The 22,269-nt window shown below is 40.7% G+C and overlaps 1 protein-coding gene across 1 annotated transcript in view; it reads right to left on the minus strand.

Moving 5' to 3' along the window:
- The window catches only part of CD58 (CD58 molecule), a 38,790-nt gene that overhangs the window by 11,593 nt on the left and 4,928 nt on the right, over positions 1-22,269 (minus strand). Inside the window, exons 2-3 of the mRNA XM_036924473.2 lie at positions 4,629-4,925; positions 1,811-2,080 (exon numbers count right to left, since the gene is read on the minus strand). Coding sequence (XP_036780368.1) covers positions 1,811-2,080; positions 4,629-4,925 — 567 coding nt within the window. The remainder of the gene's footprint in view (positions 1-1,810; positions 2,081-4,628; positions 4,926-22,269) is intronic.

The following is a 22,269-nucleotide window of genomic DNA, read 5'->3' on the forward strand; positions in this document are numbered from 1 at the left end:
AGGGAAAAGAAAACAGTCCTTCAACATTTGATTAGTGGAGACCAAAGACAGGAACCCAGATAAATGCCCCAAATGTTGACTACTCCAGGATTTAAATGACCCAAGAACTATCTAGCAATGTTTCTTAAACTTTCAAGATCTACAATACAATGTGAACTATCAATTTGGGGGAATACAGAAGATGAATCATAATTATTTAATAATAAAAAGGGCTTGTTTTCAAATTAATAACATTTATTTTATATCAGTGAGGGGGATGTAATCTGATGATCACTTCTCAAGGTATCTATAGGGAAGGACATCTTACTTGGACATTCAATTCTAATGGTTCAAGTTAAATAAAAACCATGTGAGGGCAAAATGCTTGAAAATGCCTTAAAATATCCCATATAATTCCATAGAGGACCTTATTAAGAAATTATTTCCTTCAAGTATTGTCTCTTGCAACACCTGAAGTTTTTCCACATTTCACCTAGCTTGTTCACTCTGCATACAGTCACCTTCTTTCTCCTTGTTGATTAAGTGCATCACATACATACCAAAGCCAAAACACCCTGGTTTTGTTTTCCGTTGTTCCCCTGTAAAGCAATCTGCTAGCACACAAAATGCATTTCCACTCCGCATGCCTTGGGTGTATGTAACACCCAATAAGTAGAATTAGTAGAGGAATGTTTGCTTCAAGCATAACAGCATCATTAACTTGGCAGCTGGTTTTTCAATCTTCTTGGCAATTGTGTGACTTGTGCACATGGCTGTGCTGTGAGAGCACTGTGGTTTTGGCCTTTCCTGTCTTTAGGGATCAAATCCATCAGTTATGAATTGGAACTCATTTTGCACTTCTTCTGGAAATTATGTGTTTTATCCAAGAAGTCACACTGCTTTGCCTGAAAATGATGTAATAAACTTAATGGCTTAATATCATTATTTGAACAGTTTCAAAAAGTATAATACGTGGGAGACTTTAGGGAGAATGGTCACTAATCAGATAAAATTCAAGTTTTTTATATTATTATATTTACTAATTGCCCTTTTCTGTTTCGGTTGTTCAGAAAAAAATTTATTCCTACAGAATTATGCTGTCCCAGTCCAGGAAGACTCATATTTGCTCCAGAATTCTGTTCACTATTTACAATTATGAGATTATTCTGAAGTATAGTATTTACTATTTTCATTTCCTCTTTATGATTTAATGAACCACTTTCAAATTACTGATGCTTTTATCTGTAAATTGGGAACACAATACAAAAAACAGGTAACAAAAATTGCAAATTACAAATGTACATGATATTCAAACAACATAAAAAGACGATAGCCAAGACGAATTGTCATGCTGACTGTTAGCCTAGACAAATGTATCAAAAGGACATTCTTGCAACACATATGCAACTTTTAAGAGCACAGTAATTATTAAGAATATCAGGAAGCAGTATTATGAATAATTAAAAGCACTGGCTATAGAACCAGACTGATATCAAAACCAGACTCTGCCATTTATTAGTTGCTGACCTTGGGCAAGCAACTTAAACTCTTTGTGTCTTGGCTTCTCCCATGAAATAAGGAAAATTACTAAAACCCAGCTCACAGGGTAATATGGAGATTGAATTAATTAACAAATATATTAGAATGGTGCTTTGCACAGCAAGTGCTAAAAAAATGTTAGCTTTGCATCTATAATGGAGTATCTGTGAAAGTTGTAACTTATTTTGTATTTTGAATTACACCCCTGGCTTGAAACTCACAAACCACGAATGGCCATGGATGCCACTGGAATAGAGTATGTCTGCCATGACACATTTGGTTATTTACTCACCACCTGGGACACAGGTTGCCAAAGCGATTGATGCTGTTCTTTTGAATAATGGATTGCTGACATTACACTGTATTTTCTCTGAGAGATACTCTTCCTTATTAACACACACTTCAGATGGATCTGAGCTACAGTTAATACACTGTGCTGGAGAGCAATCCCACGAGTACTCTGTAAGGTTTACATGGCTTCTGTAAAATCCTGGGATAATGCACTGGACTCTAATGCTTTCATTAGTTTTTGTACAATTTAGTGTTGGAGATGGAAGAGGCTCTGGAAAAAAAAAAGAGTAATATTTAGTACAGCAAAGAATAATATTTAGACTTATCATCTGCAAATTTATGAACAGCTCCCAGCTTCCTTATGATCTTGAAAAGGCAAGCAGACTACCTCCTTGAGCACCAAGGGGAGAGAACTCTCCTTCTTTTGGGTCACACCTACCTGCTCATATTCAGAATACATACAGGCCCCAAACCCCTTATCCTCAATTCTGAAAGCCGAAAGATTTTACACAAAATGGCGGCAAAGTGACTTAGCTGCAAATGCTGATCTGAATTATATAAGGATTTATAATTTTAATTTTTCTCACTTCAAATATTCATTATTGTGGTTTACCGAAAATATTCACAAGCTTGAGTACAGGGTACTCCCCATAACTAAGTGGGGTGCTTCTCTGCATACAGAGAGGAAGTAATTTATATTACCTTTCTAAAATCTGGAAAATGTTTTATTCCAAAAGACATCTGACAAAAGGTACTACGGAATTGTACCGTGAGCTGGTCCTGCTAATAGGTAGAGTAGTGGAGTGGTACTTGCCACAGACCTGTCAGCCCAGAGGCCTCACTTCCACCTTTCCTCTAGAAAACACCTCCTGTTCGCTAAGGCATCCTGGACGCACAAGGACAGGTTAGGACGCTCATATGTCACATTGTGCCACTGCTGCTCCCTAAAACCTCAATGTTAATCATTTTGTCCCATTAGTCATTTGTCAATTCATATGCCTTCTTGCATCACTACTTTCCCCTAACAATTCATCATAAGAGATTTAAGACGTAAAAATATATGGAATATACAAAAATGGTCATGGTAGCATTTGGATAATAAAATTTAAATACATTATTGACATTTACTAAAAAGCAAATTAAAGTAAATTAAGGTTCATCAAGATGATGGATTATGCTGATATTTAAAACAATTATTTCCCAAGACAAAGGAGCACTTTAGATCCAATTAATAATATAAGAAATAAAAGTGTCTAACTCACTCTCCCCACCATCTCCTCTTGAATTCTTCCCCTTTCAGTTAAGTAATATACCCAGCCCACCCTGTTAGAGACATGATTCACACAAGACTTCCCCTTCTCCTCAGTTTTTAGGTTTAATCTAGCTTGTATAACTCATTATATGCTGCCTACCTCAAAGCTTTTCTTTAGTTAGAAGAACTTTGAACCTTTTTTTAAGCAGTGGAAACTTTCTCCAAATTAAATCTTAGGCAGCAGATCAATATCCTTCACAATGATAAGGAGTTGTTCTAGTACCTCAAAATCGGAGGGCTGAGCCTTCTCAGGCCCCTGCTGCCACCACAGCCCCACAGCAGCTCTGAGGTACTTCCAAGGAGCCCTGCATGCCTCCAGAACAGTGGAGAAATGGAAATAACTGTTTGAAGTCATTTGTCTGCCTCTTCAACTAGGCTGGGCATTTCTCAGGGGCAGAAAACTGAGCTTTCCACTTTCTACTTCTACTTCCACCTCTGTAGAAGCATTTCTCAATATAAATGTACCCAAGAACCACCTGGGTATATGTTAAAAATGCATATTCCTGGGCCCCACCACCCCAGGTGATTCTGACCGGGGTGCTCCATGTGTTCTGTGACAGAGTCTAGTTTATTGCTCTAGTTCAGCCAACGTGCAGCATTTCATCAAACACTTTCTAAACATTAGGGGTGCAAAATGAGCCCGTCAGACTGTGTGTCTTTGGACGGTAAAGGTTAGTTATTATTCACCTCTTAACCACAGCACCTGACATAATACAAGGCACATAGCTGGCTCCTCAAAAAGGACAGACATTGGACAGATGGAGGGCTAGGCGGCTAGATGGATCAATTCAGGGAGACAGTTTCAAATTACTATCTCCACTCTATAAAACATAAAATCTTCAATCAGCTCACCTCCAAGAATAGTGTGGTGGCTAAGAACACAGACTCAGGAGCCTGACTGCCTGGGTTCACGTTCCAGCTCGACCACCAAGAGCCATCTGACCTTAGATAAGTAACATAATCCCCCTGTACCTACTTTCCTCTCCTAAACAAGACAGAAACATCAAAAACAGTGAAAATGAGCCAGCGCAGCCATGACCAGGGAACACTGGGCCAGACCCCAGGCCTGCGGTGACTGCAGCAAGGAAGGAGCCTCAGAGAGAGAGAGGAGAAAAACTGGAAGCACTGATGAGAAACACAGGAAGCTGTGCCCTATCTCCAGCTCAAGTGACATAGGACTTGGTACCTCCTGGGCAGGCCTGCAGGACAAAGTGCCATCTATCAGTGGAGCCCAAAGAGCTCTGCGTTCATTGCTACCACTACATCGCTTTCCAGAACATTCTTAGCCAGACAAGTGATGCTGTTGGCAGCTGCTTTGCCAGCCTTTCACATCCTCTCCTCACTCAGAGGATGGCGAGGGAATTAAAAGTGACTCCTGTCTACAAGCAAGAGGTGACAACACGTGCTATCAATTCTTTTATTTTCTCATAAATCGCTAATTTATACTAGTTGCTTAATACAGCTGGAAACTTGCCATTTTAAACAAACCAATTTATGGAATACTTACCAATCACATTAAGAACAAACTTGGTGTTATCTTGAACACTGGGAGACTCAATTTCGTACTCATCTTCATCTTGTGGTTTTAAATTGAAGATGGTGAGATGACCTGAGGTACTGTTTAAATGAACCCTACCTATAAAAGGTGGGAAAGGTTTGGCCTCAGAGTTTTCTTCCCATTCTATGATTTTATCTTTTCCTTTTTTCCACAGGATCTCTTTAAAAGGCATAAAGCTAGTTGTATTGAAAGTTATGTTCCCATTCATAGCTCCAAATATCCGTTGGGACTCACAGCTGATAAAATCTAGGAAGGAAAAGAAACTGGTTAGGAAAAACATGACTCTATTGAAAATAGAAAACCACCTTCCAAGATGCTCTTTAGAAAAAAAAATTAAATTTCGTGTTAAAAATGATTCATCAACTACTTTTTTGTTTTTGGTATCATTAATCTACAATTACATGAGGAACATTATGTTTACTAGGCTCCACCCTTCACCAAGTCCTCCCCACAAACCCCATTACAGTCACTGTCCATCAGCGTAGTAAGATGCTGTAGAATCACTACTTGTTCTCTGTGTTGCACAGCCCTCCTGGTGCCTCCCCCCACATTATACATACTAATCATAATGCCCCCTTTCTTCCCCCTCCCCCTTATCTCTCCCTTCCCACCCATCCTCCCCAGTCCCTTTCCCTTTGGTAACTGTTAGTCCATTCTTGGGTTCTGAGACTCTGCTGCTGTTTTGTTCCTTCAGTTTTTCTTTGTTCTTAAACTCCACATATGAGTGAAATCATTTGGTATTTGTCTTTCTCCACCTGGCTTATTTCACTGAGCATAATACCCTCTAGCTTCATCCATGTTATTGCAAATGGTAGAATTTGTTTTCTTCTTATGGCTGAATAATATTCCATTGTGTATATGTACCACATCTTCTTTATCCATTCATCTACTGATGGACACTTAGGTTGCTTCCATTTTTGGCTATTGTAAATAGTGCTGCGATAAACATAGGAGTGCATCTGTCTTCTTCAAACTAGGCTGCTGCATTCTTAGGGTAAATTCCTAGAAGTGGAATTCCTGGGTCAAATGGTATTTCTATTTTGAGCATTTTGAGGAATCTCCATACTGCTTTCCACAATGGTTGAACTAATTTACAGTCCCACCAGCAGTGTAGGAGGGTTCCCCTTTCTCCACAACTGCGCCAACATTTGTTGTTGTTTGTCTTTTGGATGGTGGCGATTCTTACTGGTGTGAGGTGATATCTCATTGTGGTTTTAATTTGCATTTCTCTGATGACTTAGCGATGTGGAGCATCTTTCATGTGTCTGTTGGCCATCTGAATTTTTTCTTTGGAGAAGTGTCTCTTCAGCTCCTCTGCCCATTTTTTAATTGGATTATTTGCTTTTTGTTTGCTGGGGTGCATGAGCTCTTTATATATTTTGGATGTCAACCCTTTATCGGATCTGTCATTTATGAATATATTCTCCCATACTGTAGGGTACCTTTTTGTTCTATTGATGGTGTCCTTTGCTGTACAGAAGCTTTTCAGCTTGATATAGTCCCACTTGTTCATTTTTGCTTTTGTGTCCCTTGCCCAGGGAGATATGTTCATGAAGAAGTCGCACATGTTTATGTCCAAGAGATTTTTGCCTATGTTTTTTTCTAAGAGTTTTATGGTTTCATGACTTACACTCAGGTCTTTGATCCATTTCAAATTTACTTTTGTGTATGGGGTTAGACAATGATCCAGTTTCATTCTCTTACATGTAGCTGTCCAGTTTTGCCAACACCAACTGTTGAAGAGGCTGTCATTTCCCCATTGTATGTCCATGGCTCCTTTATCATACATTAATTGACCACATATATTTGGGCTAATGTCTGGAGTCTCTATTCTGTTCCATTGGTCTGTGGCTCTGTTCTTGTGCCAGTACCAAATTGTCTTGATTACTGTGGCTTTGTAGTAGAGCTTGAAGTTGGGGAGTGAGATCCCCCCAACTTTATTCTTCCTTCTCAGGATTGCTTTGGCTATTCGGGGTCTTAGGTGGTTTCATATGAATTTTAGAACTATTTGTTCCAGTTCGTTGAAGAATGCTGTTGGTAATTTGATAGGGATTGCACTGAATCTGTAGATTGCTTTGGACAGGATGGCCATTTTGACAATATTAATTCTTCCTAGCCAAGAGCATGGGATGAGTTTCCATTTGTTAGTGTCCTCTTTAATTTCTCTTAAAAGTGTCTTGTAGTTTTTAGGGTATAGGTTTTTCACTTCCTTGCTTAGGTTTATTCCTAGGTATTTTATTCTTTTTGATGAAATTGTGAATGGAATTGTTTTCCTGATTTCTCTTTGTATTAGTTCATTGTTAGTGTATAGGAAAGCCACAGACTTCTGTGTATTAATTTTGTATCCTGCAACTTTGCTGAATTCAGATATTAGTTCTAGTAGTTTTGGAGTGGAGTCTTTAGGGTTTTTTATGTACAATATCATGTCATCTGCAAATAGTGACAGTTTGACTTCTTCTTTACCAATCTGGATTCCTTGTGTTTCTTTGTTTTGTCTAATTACCATGGCTAGGACCTCCAGTATTATGTTGAATAGCAGTGGGGAGAGTGGGCATCCCTGTCTTGTTCCCCATCTTAGAGGAAAAGCTTTCAGCTTCTCGCTGTTCAGTATGATGTTGGCTGTGGGTTTGTCATATATGGCTTTTATTATGTTGAGGTAGTTGCCCTGTATACCCATTTTGTTGAGAGTTTTTATCATTAACGGATGTTGAATTTTGTCGAATGCTTTTTCAGCGTCTATGGAGATGATCATGTGATATTTGTCCTTTTTGTTTATGTGGTGGATGATGTTGATGGATTTTCGAATGTTGTACCATCCTTGCATCCCTGGGATGAATCCCACTTGGTCATGGTATATGATCCTCTTGATGTATTTTTGAATTCGGTTTGCTAATATTTTGTTGAGTATTTTTGCATCTATGTTCATCAGAGATATTGGTCTGTAATTTTCTTTTTTGGTGGGGTCTTTGCCTGGTTTTGGTATTAGGGTGATGCTGGCTTCATAGAATGAGTTTGGGAATATTCTGTCCTCTTCTATTTTTTGGAAAACTTTAAGGAGAATGGGTATTATGTCTTTTCTGTACGTCTGATAAAATTCTGCAGTCAATCCATCTGGCCTGGGGGTTTTGCTCTTGTGTAGTTTTTTGATTACCACTTCAATTTCGTTGCTGGTAATTGGTCTGTTTAGATTTTCTGTTTCTTTCTTGGTCAGTCTTGGAAGGTTGTATTTTTCTAGGAAGTTGTCCATTTCTTCTAGGTTTTCCAGCTTGTTAGCATATAGGTTTTCATAGTATTCTGTAATAATTCTTTGTATTTCTTTGGGATCTGTCGTGATTTTTCCTTTCTCATTTCTGATTCTGCTGATGTGTGTAGATTCTCTTTTTCTCTTAATAAGTCTGGCTAGTGGCTTATCTATTTTCTTTATTTTCTCAAAGAACCAGCTCTTGGTTTCGTTAATTTTTTCTATTGTTTTATTCTTCTCAATTTTATTTATTACTTCTCTGATCTTTATTATGTCCCTCCTGCTGACTTTAGGCCTCATTTGTTCTTCTTTTTCTGATAATTGTGACTTTAGACTATTCATTTGGGATTGTTCTTCCTTCTTTAAATATGCCTGGATTGCTATATACTTTCCTCTTAAAACTGCTTTCACTGTGTCCCACAGAAGTTGGGGCTTTGTGTTGTTGTTGTCATTTGTTTCCATATATTGACTGATATCTATTTTAATTTGGTCATTGATCAATTGATTATTTAGGAGCATGTTGTTAAGCCTCCATGTGTTTGTTTGTAAGCCTTTTTGCTTTCTTTGTACAATTTCTAGTTTTATACCTTTGTGGTCTGAGAATTTGGTTGGCAGAATTTTAATCTTTTTTAATTTACTGAGGCTCTTTTTGTGGCCTAGTATGAGGTCTATTCTGGAGAATGTTCCATGTGCACTTGAGAAGAATGTGTATCCTGTTGCTTTTGTGTGTAGAGTTCTATAGATGTCTGTTAGGTCCATCTGTTCTAGTGTGTTGTTCAGTGCCTCTGTGTCCTTACTTATTTTCTGTCTGGTGGATCTGTCCTTTGGAGTGAGTGGTGTGTTGAAGTCTCCTAAAATGAATGCATTGCATTCTATTTCCTCCTTTAATTCTGTTAGCATTTGTTTCATATATGTTGATGCTCCTGTATTGGGTGCATATATTTATAATGGCTATATCCTCTTGTTGGACTGACCCCTTTATCATTATGTAATGTCCTTCTTTATCTCTTGTTACTTTCTTTGTTTTGAATTCTATTTTGTCTGATATACTAGTACTGCAACACCTGCTTTTTTCTCCATGTTGTTTGCATGAAATATCTTTTTCCATCCCTTGACTTTTAGTCTGTGCATGTCTTTGGGATTGAGGTGAGTCTCTTGTAAGCAGCATATAGATGGGTCTTGCTTTTTTATCCATTCTGTTACTTTGTGTCTTTTGATTGGTGCATTTAGTCCATTTACATTTAGGGTGATTATTGAAAGATATGTACTTATTGCCATTGCAGGCTTTAAATTCATGGTTACCAAAGGTTCAAGGTTAGCTTCTTTACTATCTTACTGTCTAACTTAGCTCGCTTATTGAGCTATTGTAAACACAGTCTGATGATTCTTTATTTTTCTCCCTTCTTATTCCTCCTCCTCTATTCTTTATATGTTAGGTGTTTTATTTTGTGCTCTTTTGTGTTTCCTTTGACTGCTTTTGTGGGTACTTGATTTTATTTTTTTGCCTTTAGTTAGTATTTGATTGGTCTGCTTTCTTTGCTGTGATTTTATTTTCTCTGGTGACATCTATTTAGCCTTAGAAGTGCTCCCATCTAGAGCAGTCCCTCTAGAATACCCTGTAGAGGTGGTTTGTGGGAGGCAAATTCCCTCAACTTTTGCTTGTCTGGGAATTGTTTAATCCCTCCACATTTAAATGATAATTGTGCTGGATACAGTATTCTTGGTTCAAGGCCCTTCTCTTTCATTGCATTAAATATATCATGCCATTCTCTTCTGGCCTGTAAGGTTTCTGTTGAGAAGTCTGATGATAGCCTGAGGGGTTTTCCTTTGTAGGTGACCTTTTTTCTCTCTCTGGCTGCCTTTAATACTCTGTCCTTATCCTTGATCTTTGCCATTTTAATTATTATGTGGCTTGGTGTTGTCCTTCTTGGGTCCCTTCTGTTGCGAGTTCTGTGTGCTTCCGTGGTCTGAGTGACTATTTCCTCCCCCAGTTTGGGGAAGTTTTCAGCAATTATTTCTTCAAATACACTTTCTATCCCTTTTCCTCTCTCTTCTTCTTCTGGTATCCCTTTAATGCGGATATTGTTCCATCTGGATTGGTCACACAGTTCTCTTAATATTCTTTCATTCCTGGAGATCCTTTTATCTCTCTCTACGTCAGCTTCTCTGCGTTTTGTTCTGATTTCTATTCCATTAACAGCCTCTTGCACCTCGTCCATTCTGCTTTTAAGTCCTTTCAGAGACTATTTTATTTCTGTATTCTCCCTCCCAACTTTATCCGTTAGCTCTTGCATTTTCCTCTGCAGCTCCATCAGCATGGCTATGACCTTTATTTTGAATTCTTTTTCAGGAAGATTGGTTAAATCTGTCTCCCCAGGTTCCCTCTCAGGGGATGTCTGGGTTATTCCTGTCTGTATCAAATTCTTCTGCCTTTTCATGGTGATAGAGGTAGTCATAGGCAGTTGCCACGTGTGTCAGCTGGGAGAACCAAGTCCCTTCCTGATTGCCTGTCGCCTTCCCTTCCTGTGAAACAGCAACCCCTAGTGGCTTGTGCTGGGTAGCTGCGTGCTGACAGGGCCTCTGAGTCTGGCGCTGGTGGCTGCGGGCAGAGGCTCTGCCCTGCTGCTGTGGGTGTGGCCGGTCTCAGGCTGCTGCTCCACTATGGCGGGGCTGCGCCAGAGGGAGAACGGGCGGGAGGCTGTTTATCACCATGAGGAGCCTCAGAGCTGTGTTGTCATCCAGGGGGATAGGGCGCCCGGAGTTCCTCGCAATTCCCAGCTGCTGGGCTGAGTGTGCCGGGACACTTCCGTCCAGCTGTGAGGCTCCTATCCTTTAAGGCTTTCAAAAAGCACTCGTTTTTCTTTTGTCCCAGGGGTGCCAGCTGTGGTACCCCGCCCACAGGTTTTACTGTTCTGTTTCCTTAGTACCCAGAACACCAAGTACTGTGTGTCTGCGCTCAGGGTGCAGATGACTAGGGCTGTGTATTTAGCAGTCCTGGGCTCCCACTTCCTCCCCGCTCCGACTCCTCTCCTCCCGCCAGGGAGCTGGGGTAGGGGGTGCTTGGGTCCCACCGGGCTGGGGCTTGTTATCTTATCCCCTTCGTGAGGTGCTGGGTTCTCACAGGTGCGGATGTAGTCTGGCTGTTGTACTGTATCTTCTGGTCTCTCTTTTAGGAATAGTTGTTTTTGTTGTATTTTCAAAAACATATGGTTTTGGGAGATTTCTGCTGCCCTACTCACACCGCCATCTTGGCTCCTCCTCCTCAACTACTTTTTATGCTAAGCTGATAAACTGCAGACAAATTACAGAAAGTAGAATATTCCTGACCACATAGAGTTTATTCTTTAATGGGAAATTAGGATCCACATAAATCCAAGAAATGGAATCAACATTTATGAAGCACCAACTACATGCCAGGTACCATGGGCAATGCTGGGAATATGACAGCAAACCAGACAGGAATTGCTTCAGGCCCTGAAGCAGCTCCATTTTGTGGAGAAGACACTGAAGAGGCAGGGAGAGACCCCTCGTCAAAGCCCTCCCCAGGAAGTGTCACGCTGAAACTGACTAAGGATGACAACCCACAACGACCTGAGGAGTCAGCTGGCTGAGGGCTGGGGATGGAGGGACAGGAGAGATGACCATAGAAAGAGAGGAATCAGCACATCCAAGAGGAAGGCCCTGAGTGAAAAAGGACTTGGTGCATTTGAGGAAATAAAAGCAGTTCCAAATGGCTCAAATGAAGAGAGCAAGGAAGTGATGGGTGGGGAATGAGGCTGGGGAGGCAGACAAGGGGCAGCCAGATCACTGTACTTGAGTGCAGGATGGGGTCAGGTGCAGGGGTGCCAGGTAAGATACAGTAAGGATTTGGAACTTATCCTAATGGCAATGGAAAGGTTTAAGCAAAAGACAGCTTCAGCAGGCTGACTCTGCAGAGTGGGCAGTGACTAATGGGGCAGAAAGGAGGCAGAGAAACCAGGAGGGAGGTGAGTGCCGTAGCAATGAGAGTATGGACCAGCAGACCAGACCAGGACGTTGGTGGTGGGAACAGAAAAGTGGACAGACTCAAAGGATGTTTGAGAGAGAAATCAACAGGATTTAGCGACTGGATGTGAGGGATGAGGGAGAGGGAGGAGTTAATGGTGACAGTCTTCTTTATTGCCTGAGAGGGGCCATTAATTGAGATCAGAAACAATGACTGGGAAGCAAGTCAGGGGTACAATGAAGATCAAGGACTCAGAGACTAGGTCCAGGGGCATGGTGGGGCTGGCGTCAGTCCTCTCTCACAAGCCAACTGTGAGCATCTCTGCCCACTCGTTTCAGTGAGGTCTGGTTGACAGCTTGAAATCTACCACGGAGGGAGCATTTTCAGCAAAGCAACTGACAAAAACTCCAAGTCAGAGCCTCCCGCCTTCTCCACAACAATCCCTTTTACTATCATCTCTAGAGTGGGGTGTTCTGGATATTCCAAAGTGGGTTTAAATGCATCTTGTTCCAGGTTTGACTTAGTTGTTAAGAGAGAAGAGCTGCTCTTAAGGAAAAGACATTAAGGATAAATTAAAACTAGATCAAAGTTTCTGCCTCATAGCAATCAGGATAATGGAAAGAGTGCAGGAAAAATCAAGAACATTAAACAGACCAATTACAATTATGTTCAGTAATTTCAAATAAGAGGCAATATTGTCCGTTTGTCTATTTGTAAGAATTTTTATAATCTACCTCCCTTAATTAAGGGAGACTCTACTCAAATATATACCAGCATCCCTCAATTGCTTTGCTGATCACACGCCATTTCTCCCACTCAACCGTAGTATGTGGGAAGCAGATGAAAAGGAATAAGATTTGAGGGGTGAGAATCTATCCACACACAAAAGTGGAGGCTTCAAATGTAACTGAACAAAGATGAATGAGTAAGAGTGAGTGGCAGTGGAGGAAGAGAAGAGTGTGAAGTGAACGTCACACTTCAGCTGCCTAAAGATGGCTTCTGACTTTGCTAGGGAGAGGCAATGTTTCCTGGGCTTGCGAACATAAGAAGAAAGTCAGGAATGGAGCCAGCAGTGGAGAGAAGCATGGGTGGGGAAAAGGGAGACCAGTTCAGATAAAATCATAGTAATTCTGAGTTGGAAAAACTCTAAACTTTATCTAGTCAAATTACCCCAATGTATAGGTGAAGTGACAGGGCACCAAGAAAAATGAAAGAAAATATTACTGAATGCTTCCTCTCTGCCAGTTATGTGTTCACACACTCCCTGTTCCTTTTCAACTCTCTCCACAACCACGTGCAAAGGTGTTGCTAACCCTGTTTTACAGATAAGGAAACAGGCTTTGAGAAGGTTATCAATTGCTCAGTGTCACTTGGCAAGTCTATGGCTACAGAGGGACCAGAACACAGATATTCTGACTCCTTGTTCAGCTTCCCTTTCAAAGCAGCATGGTCTTGTCATCACTCATTCTGGGAGTATTCATGGGGCATCTATGCAATGTGGACCCACAACTACCCATGGATGAGACAGATACAGCTCTGCCCTCTTAGAACTTACTTGCTATCAGGGAAGTCAGGCTTTACACAAGTAATGAGACAATCAAGTGCACCTGTGATCAGTGTCACCATGTAGCACAGGGTGTCACTACGGAGTCAAGGAGGGGCTAGCGAAGGTGCCCTGAGCTCTGAAGAGTGAGCCTGCTCCACCAGGGGGAGTGGGGCAGGTCAGTGCTCAGAAACTGCTGAGGTGGGAGGGCAACAACATGAGACAAGAGGTGTGCGCCGGGCTCGATGCCCACGCGGGTGCCGGTCCTTGCAGAGCCTTAGACAAACAAAAATTCCTGTATTTTGAGATGAGAAAACTACAGAAGAGATTTAAATAGGGTAGAGACAAAATAAGATTAACAAGTTTAAGAATTTATTAAAAACATAAAGTATACCTAGACGCATACATATAATTTTACATAGATGCAGAATGACTATATGTACTTTTAGTAAAGTCTTCTTCTCTGGCCCTTCCTTCCTTTCCTTTCTTTCTTTTTCCTTCTTCCCTTCCTTCTTTCCTTCCCTTTCTCCCCCCACTCCCTCCTACCCTCCTTTTCTTTCTCTCTCTCTCTCTCTTTTTTTTTTTGGCTTCGTTGCCTTACTCTAGCCCCCAATCCTGTAACTACCCTCAGTTCTGTAATCTACATTAACAACTCAAAACATATTCTTCTTACTGCTCAGAAACAAAGATGTATCATATACCATGCATATATATAAGAAATCTGCCATTGTTCTTTGAAGAAAAAATGGACTCATGCATATGTCTCTGCAGCTTGCCTCTCCCCTCAAGAATACTCATAAAAGTTCTACCAAATCAACTGGTATGGCAAGACTTCATTCTTTTTAACAGCGACATTATTTCAGGGAAGGAATGAACCATAATTAATTAGCCATCCACCGTTGTGGAACTTCCCTTTGGTCCCCAGCTGTTTCCATTGCAGTAACAGTGTAATGACTATCCTTGCGTATTTATGGTTTCATATCTATGGCACAGTGCCCCATGAGTGGGGCTGGGAGTTGTTGAATTCTTTAAAGGGTAAATTGATGTTTTATTTTAATATTAGCTTCCACAATGCTTACAAGAAAAGACTACTGTAATTTACATTTCCTTCAGTAATGCCGGAGTCACCTTTTCTTTGTACTCCTGCCAGCATTTGGTGACTTTTTTGCTTAACTATTGGACATTAAGTGACACTTCACTGTTACTTGAATTAACATTTTCCTGACCTCCAGAAATCTGTCCTTCCTGCCCGGTGATTACTAGGGTTTCCTTGTCTGAGAACTGCCTTCTCATATGTTTTACCATTTTTTCTATTTGGCTGCTTATCCTTTTCTCACTAAAATTTAAGTGCTCCTTGTATGTTCTCCTTGTTACTTTTTGTTGTTTTCTTCCAACTTGGGCCATAGTGGTGTCATAGGGAACACAAGAGAGTGCCAGATTTGGGCTAGAAGATCATGCTTTCAGTTTTAGAAACTGTAGGTGTGCACAGCCTGGAAGCTACTTTAGTGGAGATGCCTAGCAGGTATCCAGGGCTGGGGCTCACAGGAGAGGATACAGATTTGGGATTCATCACATTTGTAGTGGCTATGTCAATCAATTCCTTCCTAAAGTAAAGTCTTTTATTTTGCATTTCCAAGACTAATCCTAAAGTAAGAAGAAGAAAAGGAGACAGGGGAATGAGTTTTTTCTCAAAGGACATACACCATGGATGGATGAATGAATGAATGAATGAATATGCAAACAAACAGCAGCAAACCAAGAAGTTAGCAGTGAGCTGGCTGCTTTGCTGCTAGCAGTGAGTGGTCAGAAGGGACCACGGGGATGCTATTTACTATACCAGGGGGCAGAACGGGAAGTGCACAGACTTCCCATCCAGATACGCCCAGGGTGAACTCTCAAGAGCCTCCCATGTTAGGATTCTCAGCTGTGAAATGGTAATCATGCCTACTACAAAAGATTATTTTGAGGTTTAAACAAGACTGAGAGTCTTTATACAATGGCTGCTGTGAAGGAGATTTTCAGCAGGGTCTGCCCTCTTTTTCTTTGTGAGTCAGCCATATTGAGGCATTCACTGTAGATGATGCTGGATATGTGAGAGCTGGGCTTGGTGTGAGTTTTCACCATTTAAAAGCAGGGAGAGATATAGGGAAGAGAAAATTTTACTGGTGACTGACTAAACAGATATCCTATGCTAGCCAGAACTTTGTTTTTACTTTTGAAGATTTGTTTTGAGGAATATTGATGTTTTCTTTTTTAAAATACCTATCTGTACAGTGATCATACCTAAAAACAACTCCAATTGCAAATACTCTGTTTCAGTGTCCATATAAAATATCGTCATCACACCCAATTCCTGACAGTTCTTCTTACACTGAAGTCAGAAGTGTAACCCAAATATTTTGAAGATGAAGTATCCTGACTTGGTTTAGATTCTATCTGATTAATGAAAAGGGATTCCCCACTTTCAGCCACAAATTCCTCTGGGTCCTGGATTTAGACTGCTATTTTTTAGTTTATTTACTCAAGCATTTACATAGCACTTACTATCTGCTAGGCACTACTGGAGGGGTATTCAATGAATGCTCTTAGTTTTTAAGAGCATTCATTGAATACCCTTCCAGTAGTGCCTAGCAGGAATTGGGTGTGATGAAGATATTTTATTTCTAACCCTATTTTGCAAATGAGGAAACTGGATTTGAACCCAGACAGTCTGACTCCAGGATGCTCTTAACCACTGTTTCTTATTTGACTTGCTATTTGGCATAGGGCTATTAAAGATAGTGACATGACACAGTTTTTCAGGGTGCTATTTCTAGAATGTTTTGGAACAGAAGATGTTGGGAATGAGAATGTCAAACTGCTCTAGTTGGGAGTAAGCACACCTCTGAAACCTACAGGGGAGGCACCAAGCTCAGTATCCCCAAATCACTGAATGTCAGGGGCAGAGAGGTCCTCAGAACAAGAGTCCGTGCCCCATACACAATGAAGAAACTGAGAAGGTTTGATGAGCAAGATAGTGATGAACCCAAATCTCCAAAATGTTGCATGAGAACCCACATTCAAACTCCAGTTTGGCAGTGGTGCTGGTGGTGTAACAACTTTAGGTGATACAAAGGGACATGAGACAGGGTTTCATAAGTAAAGAACATGAAAGCTTTTTAAGTTAAAGAAAAGGCCCAAGAGTTTGCACTTCTCATGCAGAATGGCAAGTAATACATGAGATGTGAAAAAAGTGAGAGGGAGAAGGGGAAGAGAGAGGTTTGAATACAGGGAGGAAGAAAAGCCAGAGAAGGGAAAAAAATGAAAACAAGGAGCACCTAACTTACAAGGAAACAAAACCACAGGAGCCACCGAGAAGCCTGTGGGCAGTGACACCCAAGCACTGAAACAGACAGGCAGCTCAGCCACCAGAGGAACTGCAGACAGGTCGGGGCAAGACAGCAGAGGCGGGGATCCTGGGGCATCGGGAGCCTGTGCGTGCCTAGGGAGAGGCTCCTCTGCTCCCACCCACGTGGATTTGTGGAAATTGCCAGGTTTCCTAATTTTCCAAGAAATGCTGGATGTTCAAATTTTATACGAAAACTTCTGATTCTAATTAGTCGGCAACTAATCCCAATCTGAGGGGAATACCCTAGCCTGGCTAGTCCAAAAGTCATTCTTGGTCTTGGCTCTATCCTCATTACCTGATGTATGAAGGATACTCCATAAATATTTGTTGAATGAATTAACTAAACTGATTTACATACAACTTAAAGAGAAGACAAAACGCAGGGCTTCCTGACAGAACCATAAAATTTGTCAGCTACCTCAAACCCTGAGCTTTGCAAAACCCCCAATTCTTGTGGATCCTGGTTGAAGAACCATGACTCAGCACAGTAAGGTGAACGGAAGGATAAATGACCTGAGGCCCTTCATATGTGGTCAAAACAGACCCCTTTCCTCTCCACTGCCTGCCTCCATCACCAAAGCAAGACTAGAGAGTCTGCTGGCTTCCCACTCCCCATCCCAATACTACTGCTGTTCCTTTTGAGATGTTCTTCCATCTCCTGATTCCCCTTCAAGTTTACCTAGGCTTCACCTTAAGTGCTGTGGGCTTCAGGACACTGAGCCAGGTACGCTTGTACCCACTCAGGCTGTCAGCCTCTGATCAAAGCTAACAGCTTGTATGGGGTTTAAGGACACACAGCTTGCTCACTGACGTCATTTCTTAGAGACGAGCTAACCACCCCTTCTGGGACTTGGAGGAAGTCTTTTTTTCTAGAGTTTTTTTTTTCTTAGAAATGAACAATGTGATTTAAAAATACTTTTTCTAAAGGACCCACATGGCATACAGATTTTAGCAGTTAAGATAAAAATTCATTTGATGAAAAGAAAAAAGTCCCTTAAAGTTTCAGTACCTGAATATATAAATCTTGGTATTTCCCCCTGTATATATGACATTGTACAGGAACTTGGTTAAAGATCAATTCAAGCATGAAGACAGAAGGGTCTTGGGGTATTTCTGCAGCCAAGTAAGCAGATGGGCTTCTCCAGATCCAGGCTTGTAACCACAACACTGCTCCTCTCACTTCTCTGCATCACAGTACTCTTTCAGTTAACACCCATTTGGAAGACTGACGTAGTGGCAGTTGGGAAACAAAGTCGCTACCCACTTACACACACACTTACAATACAGAGGAGTGGCCCTCCCCTAAAGTGTCTAAGCCAGTGCTGATATCAAATAATCTGTCCTATTAAGTCCAGAAATATTCTCATATTATGAAAAACATTCTCTCAATGTCCCAATTTTGGGGTAGGAAATGTGCTCACCAGATATGTAGCTAGTAAAGGTAAGCACAGTCTTTTTACTCAGCAAAGCATGGTGTAGCTGGTTTCTTTCACCTAGCTCTTCATAAATCAAACCCAAACGAGCCCTAGGCCAGCTTAGCCCCAGAAATAATATTTAGCAACAGCAGCAATACAAACATTTACTATGCTTGGGGCTTACAATGCACCAAACACTTGTGCTAAGATATATATATATAAATCTCCCCCCACACGCATCCATTCATCCATACGTATTCATTCATTTAACCCTAATTCAATTCTGTGAAGTAGGTCTTACTATTCATGTATTCATCAAATATTTATTGAGTCCCTCCTATGTCCCAGGCATGGTAATAAGCAGTCAGGATATAGCAGTAAACAAAACAGACAAAATCCTGCTCTCTTGGAGTTTACGTTACAGTGGGAGAAGGTACACAATAGATGGAAAAGAAAGTATCTTCTATGTTGGGTGATGTTAAGTGCTACTGAGAAAAATGGAGCAGAGTATGGGTGAGAATGAGTATTAATGAGGAGGGTGGCTGCGTTGTATGAAAGCTGTCACTGCTGGCATGTGAGCAGGACCCAGCAAAAGTGAGGGAGGGGGAGTAAGCTTAAGAGAAGAGTATTCCAAAGTATTTCAGAGCATTCCAAACAGCAAGAACCACTGGGTTGCAGATGAGGAAGCCTGGGTTCAGAGAGGCTCAGAGCTTCAGAGAGGCTCAGAAGCTGACTGAGTCACTCATGGATCCAGGACAGAGCTGGTATCCAAATGCTAGCAGCCAGCTCCATAGTCTGTGGTGTCAGCCACACGGTGAGATGCCTGGGTCTTTTCCTGGCAATTTCAACCTTACCTAGTCCCAGTCAGCAATTTCTGTTTCCATGATAGCTAAAGACAGAAACCTACACTCTCAGTTATACCACCACTGCTTCCCTGTCTCCATAGACTTCAGATTGAAACTGCAGCCACCTGACTCCCACCAGGCAATATAGCCCCTGAACTCCCAGGCCCACAAACTCCCTGGAACTTGCCTCACAGGTGCTTTCTACTCCTTCCCTCCTGGGATGAGCTCACCCAGATAATTCAGATGTTTGTTCTCTAAATCAACTTCCTTTTGGGCTTTTCTGTCTTCCTGCTAAAACAACCCCCTTTTTATTCCTTTTTCTTGCACTTGAAGTCCTATTCCTTTCCCAGGATGTTTCCTCTCAGTTTGTGCAGTCCACCATGGCAGCCACTAGCACACAGGGCTGGCAAGCTCATGAAATGTGGTTAGTCCCAATTGAGATGTGTTGTGAGTGTGAAACACTCACTAGACTTTGAATATTTAGTATGAAAATGGGAATGTAAAATCTGTCATTAATATTTTTAATATCAACTACAGGTTGAAATGAAACTATTGTGGCTATATTAGGTTCAGTAAAGTATATTATCAAAATTAATTTCACTTGTTTCATATTATATTTCTATTTAACAGCACTACTCTAACCTGTCCTTTCAAGATACCCACATCCCACCATGCTCAAAAGCCACGTTTACCTTTGACTGTTTTTATCTTAGGATATATCTGAGACCTGAAGCATACTTTGGTACTTGGGGAATAAGGTTCTTACTAGAGCTATTTAAGACACTGTGAGTCTTTTTTAATCTATTCTATAAAGTCTGATTCAAGGTATTGCAATATACTATTGATGATTTCATTAACAATTTATGAGCTCTATTATTTTCTAATTATTCAGTTCCTGGTTAAGAAACTCTATTACAACTAATTTATGATACAGCCTCATTAGTTTATTTATCTGAATTTCTTACTATGTTCTGCATGTGTACACTAAACTTTTTTTTTTCTACTTTTTAACTGTTACATAGGAAAAACATTCAATAAACTACAGACAGTGAGCCAGATGGAAATTCAGACACTAATCTCAAAAGACATTTTGGGGAACATCATGAAAAGAAACTGAGGGTCACTAGGACCCAAAATGGGTTCATTTTCTAAGAATAAGCCTATCATAATAATTTGGTTCCCTCAGATGGATACTTTGTTGATAGAACAGATCAAGGTCACAAAGGACAGACCTTTGAATGAAGGTTCCCAATTGGAGGCTGAGAGCAGACAACTTATTTCAGAGATTTTGCTAAAGGGTTCTCCCCACTTCCATCAGTGACCTTTTGAGCCCCAGAGTCCTTGGGCTAAGAGCTCACCAGCACAGGGACCAGCAGCAGCTGAGAAAGGAAGGCCAAAGGGCACAAAGGAAGGAAGCCAAAGGGAAGGGTTCCAGGCCTATAAAGTATAAGACATTTTCTTTTGAGGCTGGTGGATAGGCACTGAAAGTTATCTCCAAAGAGGAAATGCTAATATGTTTCCCAGCACTTTTCTGTGGACATTCTCACCATCTTACAGTCACACTTCAGATTTGGACCTCAAGTTGTCTGAGCAAATGGAAGAGGTGGTGTCCTGGTTTCACTTTTAATCCTGAGACAGAAGGATTTAGATTGCAGAATCTAAGGGCTGAAGAAAAAGCTTCAAAAACCTCAGCACTTAAAGAACAACATGAAAAGAAATCAAAAGACTGAAAACTCGTGCAGATAAGCATTTATGTATGCAAGCAAACTTTCTGCTTTTAAACAGAGAAACCAATATCCACCCTCAAAGCCACTAGGCTGATAAAGATGGCAATAAACAAATTCCTAGACCTAGCTCTTAAAAAGTAGTTTCTAAGTCAGTTTCAAAATTCCTGAAAGATACCTATCAAAATAATCCAGAAACAGCAACAAATGCAATGTGTGAAACTTGATTAGATCCGGTTTTTAAAAAAAGACATTGTGACAACTGAGGAAATTTGAAACAGGACAGGAGTTAGGTTATATCATGAGATCACCATTAATTTTCACACATATCACAATGTTAATGGGAATATGTCAAAGTACCAAGAAGCAAGGTGTGGGGTGTACAGAGAGTGTAACTATGGTAAAAAGTTAATAAATGAATATCTAAATAAACCCCCATTCTGAATTCTATGGCCCATAAAAAGTTTCCTCATCCCCTAATATAGATTATGATACTGAATACAATCTTATGTGACTAGTAATTCACATGGCTTAGAAAAATTACACTGGACAATGTATATATATTCATATAAAAGAGATCACCTATGGCTCTTCAAATCTTAAGAAAGCTGCTCACCTCATCAGCTGGGAATGCATGGACTTTGAATCAGATGGACCTGGTTTGCTGGGTTTGCACGTGAACTTGGACAAGATCCTTAACCTACCTAAGCTTTGTTCTCCTCTTTAACAGCCCTACCTAAAAAAATCGGTGTGACAATTAAAAAATGAAAAATCTAAAATAGTAAAGCCCAGTGCCTAGCACAGAGCATGTGCTTATTTCATGGCAGCAATTGTTATTTATACCCCATTACAACACTTAGACAATCTTTCCTAAAAAAACCAAACTGACCAACAAAAACACACACACACAGACTCTCTGAATCTTGATTTCAGCCAAGCATGTGAAAAAGCCTCACATAATAATGTGAGATAACTTGGTAACTTAAAATGGAGAAATGCTTGACAAACACTGTACCACCTAATGTCCAAACTTAACATCCTGTATTGTTAAAAAACACAACATTAAAACAAATCAATGGAAGAACTTTTTTAGTAGTATATGAATTGGTTCCTGTTTTGATTTAGGAAATCAAAATCTAGTTAGAGAAGATAGTTGGCAAGATATAGGACCTATAGAAGGTCAACAGCAGCAGAAAAAGGCAGGCTCTGCTAAAAAGAGCTGGTCCAACAGTTCCTTTTTTTGAGCCATGCTCCTAGCCCAGCACTACCTAGGCCTTGCTCCATGTTTTTCCACTAATGAAATCCGACGCCAAATCCTGCTTAGCTCTGCCTTCAAAACACATCCCTGTACCTCCCACTTCTCACCTCCTCCCCTGCCAGTTCCCTTCTCATCCACTCATTTCTTACCTGCATCGTTCCTGCAGACTCTGTACTAGTCTCTCTGCTTCT

This window comes from Manis pentadactyla, chromosome 4, assembly GCF_030020395.1.
Source record: "Manis pentadactyla isolate mManPen7 chromosome 4, mManPen7.hap1, whole genome shotgun sequence".
Lineage (NCBI taxonomy): Eukaryota > Metazoa > Chordata > Mammalia > Pholidota > Manidae > Manis > Manis pentadactyla.